Source organism: Corvus brachyrhynchos, unplaced genomic scaffold (genome assembly GCF_000691975.1).
Source record: "Corvus brachyrhynchos isolate BGI_N302 unplaced genomic scaffold, ASM69197v1 scaffold66, whole genome shotgun sequence".
NCBI classification, from domain to species: Eukaryota; Metazoa; Chordata; class Aves; order Passeriformes; family Corvidae; genus Corvus; species Corvus brachyrhynchos.
The window spans coordinates 3430952-3440194 of record NW_008238440.1 but is presented as its reverse complement, the minus strand read 5'-3'; the positions used below and the strand labels follow the sequence as shown (position 1 = coordinate 3440194).

The 9243-nt window shown below is 38.9% G+C and overlaps 1 protein-coding gene across 4 annotated transcripts in view; it reads left to right on the top strand.

The window, feature by feature from the left end:
- Positions 1 to 8145, top strand: part of TERB1 (telomere repeat binding bouquet formation protein 1) — a 19777-nt gene extending 11632 nt beyond the window's left edge. The window contains exons 13-20 of one of the 4 annotated variants that reach the window (XM_017736604.1): positions 256 to 317; positions 1313 to 1405; positions 2730 to 2900; positions 3373 to 3453; positions 4945 to 5058; positions 5446 to 5558; positions 6095 to 6304; positions 6905 to 8145. In XM_017736604.1, coding sequence (XP_017592093.1) covers positions 256 to 317; positions 1313 to 1405; positions 2730 to 2900; positions 3373 to 3453; positions 4945 to 5058; positions 5446 to 5558; positions 6095 to 6304; positions 6905 to 6928 — 868 coding nt within the window. In that variant the 3' untranslated portion in view covers positions 6929 to 8145. The other 3 variants (XM_017736603.1, XM_017736601.1, XM_017736605.1) reach the window with 3 other exon arrangements.
- The last annotated feature ends 1098 nt before the right edge of the window (positions 8146 to 9243 follow it).

The following is a 9243-nucleotide window of genomic DNA, read 5'->3' as shown; positions in this document are numbered from 1 at the left end:
GCTGAACAGACTGCAAGGAATGCCAATCACAGATCTCTGGTAAACAGGTTTTAACATGCACTGATTACATGCTGGGTACCAGAAGTCCAGTAACTTGGGATAATTAGAATAATTTTTTTAGAGTTTTCTCTTTTATATATTTGATTTTATATATTTGATTGTTTCTTTTGTGCCCTTGAAGTGTGTGTATTCATTTGCAGGTAAATGTATGTTGTTTTTATTGTTTTTAATTTGTTCACATTTTGATCTTCCCAGTGAACAGTTATTTAAACAACCAGCAGAGACTGTTAGAAATATGAAACAGACGTGCACATCAGGTACAAATAGCTACACATATTCCTTTCTGAGCTGATTTTGTTCTTAATGAGATTTTAATTAGCTTTGTGTATGTTTATCACTACTTTTTATCACTTGTTATGTATCATTACATGACAGAGAGTGCATTGTGTGTAATATCCTTTAACTGGTTTGCACAGTGTTGGAATTTTATACTGTACACAATTTTACCAGGAGAACTGTTATTCTACTTTTCTTCTAATACATATTTTAGCTTTCTTTTTTTAAAATTGACTTTAACTATTCAAATGAATGTATCAGAGATTAAGTTTAGTGTTTAATCTGTACTGACCAGTGAAAGCCACTAATAGAAAATGCAGGTTTGGTCCTGTGTCTGTGAGGTAGGGGATAGAACCTGCCTGCGAGAGTGACTTTTGCCTGATGCTGTTCCTACATGTTGAACGTGTGTTTAAGAGAGAAGCTTTTCAGATTTGCATTAATCCTAGTCTGATGCATTTATTTCAGAACTGGGATCTGTTCAATCAAATCTTTATTCACTGTTTAGTTTCCTGTTAATTTATAAAATTGCTAAGTATTCATTAGATTAGAATTTGCCAGAATGGGAGCTTTACAGGTGACAAGCTGATCTCCAGGCTACACCTGCTTATCTGAGAATATGCATTATTCCAGTACATCACATTTTTCAGCATCTGATTCCAAAGAGAAATAAAGTTTATAGGGCTTAGTTAAGCAATATGGGTTTACAGGGTTAATTTGCTGTGTTCAAGTTGATGTAATATCCTTTGGGAGAGTGATGAAAAAACACTGAATTGAACATGGTTATTCTGGATTTACAAAAATGTGAATGTGATGCATTGAACTTGAGGAATTTCATTTAGATTTTCTGCTGTTATGTTAATTAAACTTTAATAATCTACAAATAGAAAATGCAGTTGAACGTAGGTATGCTATGCATGATTACCATGGCAAAAGATAGGTTACATTTTCTTAGTGACTTTTTTCCTCCCTCATTTAGATCAACATTCATTCTGCTCAAAGAAAACTGAGGAAGTCAGAAATACTTCAGCTACATCTTCATCCCATAAAATAGCAGATTTAAGGTGTTCAGGTAAATATTATCATAGATCTTTCTCTCCATACATAGAAGTATATAGAAGTACATAGAAGAAGCCTTAAAGGGTCAGCAGTGCAGTAAGTGGATTGACTTGACAGAAATTTTAACACATTTGTTCTATCACCTCTTACGTAACAATAAATCCTGAGCTGCTTCCTTTCCTTTCCTTTCTTTTTTCTACCTCTAAAATAAAAGATAAATATTGAAGTAAAGCTGACATATTGCAATTTTGGTCCATGGAATAGTGTGGGTTTACTGACAAAGAGAACACAGAGTAACTTAACAGGTGACCCCCTAATTAGAAGAATACTTGAGCGGGTGTTTTCCTCCTTTCTCTGGTTGCAAAGAGGGAGGAAGAACGTGTAGCCCTGCTCATTTCCCTCATTTGCTCTCCTGCTAAGCCTCCTCACTATTCTGCAGCCCTTCTGTTCTCTCTGCCTCACTGCTGTGAAGTACAGGCAGGCAGTTTTATGGCAATCCATGACTACAGCCCAGTTACCCAGGTTCTACTTCCTCAACCTGCTCCATCGGTAGGTCCTGAAAATGCTGCTGGTACTCCGGATTTGTGAGTGCACTTTGTAATCAAGTCAATGTTTCTTAATTTAAAAAACCCCAACAAAACAAAAACCCACAGAAAACCAAAGAAACCCCAAAGCACCCCATAACACACCTTTGAACATTATTTTTATCTGAGTTGTCAAACTAAATTCAACCTGAGCTTTAGCACTGCTTTATCTTAAGGTAGAACATTACAGATATGGACCTGTGCCCTTCCTGTGACTCCTCACACAAGTCCTCCTTCAGCTGATGTAACTTAACTGTGAGACATCCAAGGATAACTAAACCATAAATTACCCTAGGAATGTCCTCAAAAATGAACAGCAAGGCTTCCTATGAGGGAATTCATGCCTAAACTAGACTTACTGTTGATTAAGGTTAATACAGGTAAGTGTAACGACATGAAGTTTCAAAAAAAAAAAAGTATATAATATATATATTTTGGCTCCTGGATGGAGTGCAAATGGAACTGAGGCCTGTGTCTTCCCATCCCACCAATATTTTCACTTCTGTAGAGGATCTGTGCCTCAGTCAGTACTTCTGGACTGGAAGTGCAGTGTAACTTGCTTCCATAAAATGTTGAAAACAATTTTTTTTAAGAGAGAAAATACAAAGTATTTCAAGAAGGCACATAAAAATGACACGAATATGGAAAACCTGAAGTCAAAATGATCCTAGTGAGCAAAATGAAAAACTGAACTTTGTGGTGGCTTCTTTAGAAGCTGTGATTGCTATTTCTACAATTCCCTATTTTTCCCAGGGTGTACAGCAGGAGGACTGTCCTTCAACAGTAGAACCTTCACCAAGATGTTACAGAGTTGCCAGCACAGGTGTTCCCACCACAGAGTCATCCTGGAAGCTGAAGAGAGATACCGAAGGGAACTCCGCAAAGTGGCTGCTGGTAACAACAGCAGATCTGCAACTCGCCAAAGTATGGAGTTTGTTTTCAGTACTTGCAACCATTACTTTGAATTGCATTTAAAATTCTGAACTTTTTTATCTGCTTCTGCTTGTCTTGCTGTTTTAAACTCACTCATGGAATTTGATTTACAATGGTTTGTACTAAGTGAGATCTGAACTGGCCACTTCTGTTTTGAGGATCTTGTGTATTTCATGCCATGGTGACAGATGCTCGTAATAGGCTTTAATGAGATTCTCATGTCTTAGCAGAAATAGGCAAGTCCTGAGGCAAGGGAATGTATTAAGTTGAAATAAGTGTGAGTAGATGGATGACATCATAACAAGGTAATTTCATTCTAATATTACACACTTGCAGGTCTAAGATAATTCCTAATGAATTAAATAGAACACATTCTATATTTCTCTGGTTTAAAGGAGGAATTTTGAAAATGAAAGTTATTACATACTGGCATTTGTACTGGTGTTCATCTTATATTTTCCAGAAATGCTGCTGGCCCCAGTGAAGAAAGACAGGCTGCATAAAGAAATATCAACTTTTAGGAGCAAAAAGGATAGTTTCCAAAGTAAGGGCTTGGTTTGGAAATTGATGTGAAAAGCCCTCACTGTCTATTAATTCTTTTGCAGAACTTCACCATGGGAGGCTGTGGATAGGAAATTATGTTGGGGTTCTTTTCTTTTTTTTTTTTCCCCTCTAGATTCTGAGAATAATCTGTATATTATAAGGCCAGAAAATGCATATTCTATAATAATGAAATTGTGTAATGCACATTATTGCACTGCAAAGTTATCTGGCACTTGCTGTGTTGATCTTGTTTTGAATAATGTCAGGATTACTTCCATAGCATTTGGTATTTCTCAGTTTTGTGGCATGGATTTCTGAAATGGAGAGGTTTAGTCAGGCTCAGAGCAAGTTCAGCTGCCTGCTCCTGGATTCAGCACCACTCCATTATGCAGTTCCAGCCATGTTGTTCCATTAGACCCATTCCTGTTCCTGCTGGGAGCTCTGCTAAGGAGCTGAACAGCTGTAAGGGGAACCCTGAACCTGTGCAGCAGCTCTAGAGCAAGTAACCTAAAAAAACCTATCAGGAAATTAGTACAGATCTATTTACTTGTTATTTACTTATTTGTTATGAAGTGTTATTAACAGGGCAGAGATGGAAAAGTGAATATAAATCCCATCAGTTTCTGCAGTGCAATTTGGGAGCCCTGTGTTTGCAGAACCATCAGTTGCCCATAAAACCTGGTGTTCTTTATAATGCACAACTGCCCCATTGGTAACAGAAAACTCATCTTTTACAGATGTTATTCTCTAAGATAGCAAAAATGTTAATGGTTGTATTTCTTCCCTTATATTTTTACATAATTCACCAGAAATTGTTTTCAGAATGTGTAGTGGGTACCTGCAGATCTCCAACTACAGTCACACCTACTACACTCATCACCTCGTAACCAACACTGTTTCTTATGACTGATGACCAGGATTTTTAAAGTAGGCTGAAGCAGTTCTCTATCATTACTTAAATTCTAAAACATCAATATTCCTTTAAAAGGCATTCTCTTTTGAAATGAGAATTGAAATTTGAATTTTGAAATTCCCACCAGAAATCTATTTTTTGTACTCTTATTTTCAAAAGCCTTGTTTACATGGTTATTTTATTTAATTAATGCCCAGTAAAAGCTAGTGGGTTGATTTTTAAATTTATTTATATTTTTCCCCTTCAGATTCAGAAATTGATTAATTTGTCTTATGAAAACCACTAAGGTATTTTAAAATGTAAAAAGCCCAACCAAAGCAACAGTATAACTTCTTGAAAACCCATTACAGCAATATATTATCTTTAGCAAGTACACATTTTCTGTAAGCAGAAGTAAACTGAAGTAAACTGAATTTTCCAGTCTTTCTTCCAAGACCAGATTAGTGGCATGGCTCGAAAGATGGTTCTCTCTTAAATTTTAATTCCTAAAACATAACTTGTGTTTTGTCATTTGGTTTTTTTTCTAAGAAAGATGAGTAATGTTTTATTGTTTGGGTTTTTATTGTTTATTCTTTTAAGGCACTCTTTTGACTCCAAGTAGAAAAGACAAATCTAATACTTCAAAGAGAGATGAACATAATAGAAATATTAGGTGGACTAACAACTATAACTTGACACCTGCATATGGGAAGTGTGAGTATTACCAGAAAATTAATTCTCTAATATACATAACTGAAAGATCAGTGCTTGCATTTAGGTCAGGGCATTGAGAGAAGCACCTGTCATTGTTATTGGAGACAAATGGCTAAAAATTTAAATAAACTGTTACACTTTCACTCATAGAAATCCACTTGAACATCAATAACACTATTACTTGCTTCTGATTCATAAATAGTCCTTATGTGTTAATGTGGGTTATGAGAAAAAGATCTAAGGAGAATGAGATATTACTAGTAAAGCAACAGTTATATATTCAGATTCATTAGAATAAATGCTCCTTTACAATTTTAGATTCAGTTTTTCAGTAGATTTTAGTTATTTTAAAGTGACTGACTGGCCTCCTTGTTCACAATTTCATAGCTTTACAAAAAACCCAAGATGCTAACCTGAAGAGACAGAGAGTCAAAGAGATGGGCAGCCAGAAATGTCAGCACTTAAAAGAAATGTGCACACATTCACTTGACAAAGATGAGGTTAGTTATGCAAAGCCTAATCATGCACTCACATATTTATAAATGTCCAAATAAAAGCACTATGAATTGCACAGTTTCTTTTTTAGTCACCTTTAACAGGAGCCCAGTAGCAAAATGAACCTTATTAAAAAAACATTCCTGTGTTGGTTCTACTCCAGTCACACTGACTTATCCCTGAATTGAGTTCAGCATTTTTCAGCTGACATCTTTTCAGAATGATGGATCTGGAGGTATGATTTCTTCTGTACTGATGAAAATTTGCACAGTATAGAAGTAACAGAAACTTAAAGGAATAAACTTGCTAAAAGTATAAACTATGTAGGCACAACAGAAATGAAGACAAAGATCATGGAAAGGTACTGTATTTCGGTAAGTGGTGGCAGGGATGAAACCTTGAAGAACCATTGTTCCCTCGACAGTGTGACCATTTCTTTACAACTACTAAAGGTTGCATTGCCAGTAATACGTTACTTCCACATGCAAAATAGTATGTAAATTTTCATAATTCTTAATGACACTAAAAGAATTCTTTTCAGAGCAATGAAATATGTTCCCTGGCCATGAGCATGAGACCTCTGAGCAGGAGAAGAGCCCGAAAAGATTTCACAGCTGAAGAAATCAACTGCCTTTTGAAAGGAGTCAAAGAAATGGGCAACCACTGGAATTTGATTTTGTGGTCTTACCCTTTCCAGAAAGGACGGACAAGTGTTGACCTTTCCAAGAAGTACTACAGGTTACAGATGCAGGTACTCATCACTGGATTTTCTACTAACTGCAAATGCTGTAAGCATTTTCATCCCTAGCCCCTGAACTACCTTGCAGAAACAAAGACAGGCTTTCAGAATGTGCATTCATGGGATTGTGCCTGTGTCAGTGCAGTGCCCATGAGAATGGTCTCTGGTGTAATTCCATCAGGGACGGTGCTTGGAGAGAGAGAACTAAAGTAGGGAAATATCAGAGAGCCTTGGAATGTGCCTCTGCCCCCTGACAGGGTACAGAGAGTGGGAGTGTCAGTTGAGGACTCTGAATGAATCCCTGTTTATCAGGAAGTTGGTCTCCTCTCTGTTCAGCCTCTTTTGTGATGTTGGTCTGTGACAGCCTCTCCAGCAGTTTCCCAGTGGTTAATCATGCATCCCTCACACAGGGAGCACTGCTCCTGTGCTTTGGAGACCATGGGAGCGTTTAAGTGACAAGCCTTTGTCTACTGAAAGCTGGTCTATAATTGTGCAGTGATTTGGGGCTACATTTATCTTGGTATTGTGTCTTTCATCTCCATTTTATAGATGAAAAAAAACCAACAAGGACATCAATAACATCATCTAAGAGTGCTTTGGATTTCGTTGCAGAATGTTCAAGAACAGCCTTTGTAGCAGTGAGGTATTGCCAGAACAACACAAACCCTTGGAGAATTTAGGTTGGCTTGGACTCCTGTTTTTCAGTGACAAGTGACAGAATTGTTATGCGTTGTAAATTTAATTTACCATAATTTGGCAATTTCTTTAAGTGATGCTATCATAGGCAACAAAATCTCTATCAGTAAAAATTACATGAGTTTGGAACTTAATTTAACCTTGAGCATTTGATTTATGCAACTTTTGATTTAACTTTTTGTAGCTTGCTTTATACCATTTGTAAGAAATGGCTGTATTGCAAAAATGAGTATTTTATGTCTGAAACTGGTGCTAATGTTGTGTCTGAATTTGTTTCCTCCTAATAAGTGAAATGTTTAAAGCAGGTGGAATATTTTGTCATGCATTGAATATGCTGCATGTGCAGAAAAATGTATCTGTGACAGAAAACACTGAATGTGTGGTTAAACACTGCTGCACAGAGGAGGCAAATCTTTCATTGTTACAGAAATACTGTACTCACTGTTGAACTTAGTAGGTAATGACAGAATTTGGCTTCTGTTTACAGTTGGACAGTTTTTTGGTGTATTTTTCAAGTGAGCAGAAATTAGAATTTCTGCTAATTACACAATTTTTATAGGATGCTTTAGTGAAAGCCTTGGTAACTTGATAGCCTTACAATTTCAGTTGTATTTTTTACTTGTTCTGATAAAGGAATGATGACGTAATAGTTAATTTCTTATGGAAAAAAGTTTAGTTATTGTAATAGCACTAGGTTTTCACTGTGATGTGGCTTAAAGACAATGACAACGATACAATAAATACATTTTCTAATATTTTCAGCTGTTGCAATTTGGGGGTTTTTATTATTAAAATATTCCAACATCTATAAAAGATGTCTCTGTGTGGAGCTGTTGCAGCAGCAGGGTTAAGTTTCAGTGGAGAGTGAGAGCCAAAAGGGCTCCTGAGGTGGACTGTAAACAACGAGGACATTGGGGTCCCCTACGCACTCCAGGTGTTTTTCCAAGGACTCCAACCTAGTCCAGACAAGCTGTTACTTCATCCATTGCTGAATGTGTGTTAGTATCCACATTATCATGGCCTGAAATATGTCTCAAGTGGCTAAAATATGCAAGGTGTAAATCTTTACTTGACACAATGTGAGAATATCACAATACTGACAATTTACCTCACCTTAGATACAGTTTAGGTTGTGGCCTAAAGGCCCTGTGGAGCCTTTAGTCTCCTCTCCTCTTTGGGGCAGGGCTGAGTTCAAAGTCGGTCAAGTTGCTCAGTGCCTTGTCAAGTTCTGAGACTCTTCAAGGAGGAAATTCCCGCTGCCTCTTTGGGCAGCCTCTGCTGGTGCTTCACCTCCTCCGGAAGGCAAGGGCTGGAACGACACCGCTGGGACATTCTGGTGGGATCCAAAAGAGAAATCAGGGACCAGGAGCAGGCAGAAACCTGAGGTGTGAATTTGTGCAAGTCAGTCTTTTGCTCTTCTATGGATCAACTTTACAGTCTTGATCAGTTTAATTTTCTTGCACAAGTGCTTTGAAATCCACGTGTAATGGACATCATGAAAAGAAAATTGCATAGGAATAGTTGATGTCACTTTTAAGCTGGTTGGGCCATCCAGGGCAGTATTTCAGCACTTTGAAAAGCTGGAATATCCGACAAACCACCCAGGGAAGTCTGTTCGCAAAAACCCTGATGTGCTTTCGTGGTTCTGCTGGACAAACAGATGTCAGGGGTGTGAGGATTGGGTGGTAATTATTGCTTGACCAGTCGGCAATGACTTACACCGTGTGCTCACCCAGATCCTGCACTGAGCCCGGCACTGCCGGGCACCAGGGCTGCACCGCACTGGGACATGGCAGGGCAGGGAGCGGGGCTGCAGGGGAACTACCGGGACAGCTACCGAAGGTGCAAGAGAAGGCACCTGAGCAGGTACCAGAGCAGAGACGGGGGGTCAGGAGAAGGTACCAAGGCAGGTACCTGGGATGCAGGAGGATGTACCTGAGCAGGTACCTGGGATGCAGGAGGATGTACCTGAGCAGGTACGGGGGATGTAGGAGGAGGTACCTGAGCAGGTACGGGGGATGTAGGAAGAGGTACCTGAGCTGGTATGGGGGATGCAGGAGGAGGTACCTGAGCAGGTACGGGGGATGCAGGAGGAGGTACCTGAGCAGGTGCGGGGGATGCAGGAGGAGGTTACCTGAGCAGGTACGGGGGATGTAGGAGGGGGTACCTGAGCAGGTGCGGGGGGTCAGGAGGAGGTACCGGAGCAGGTGCGGGGCTCAGGAGGGGGTACCTGAGCTGGTACGGGGGCCAGGAGG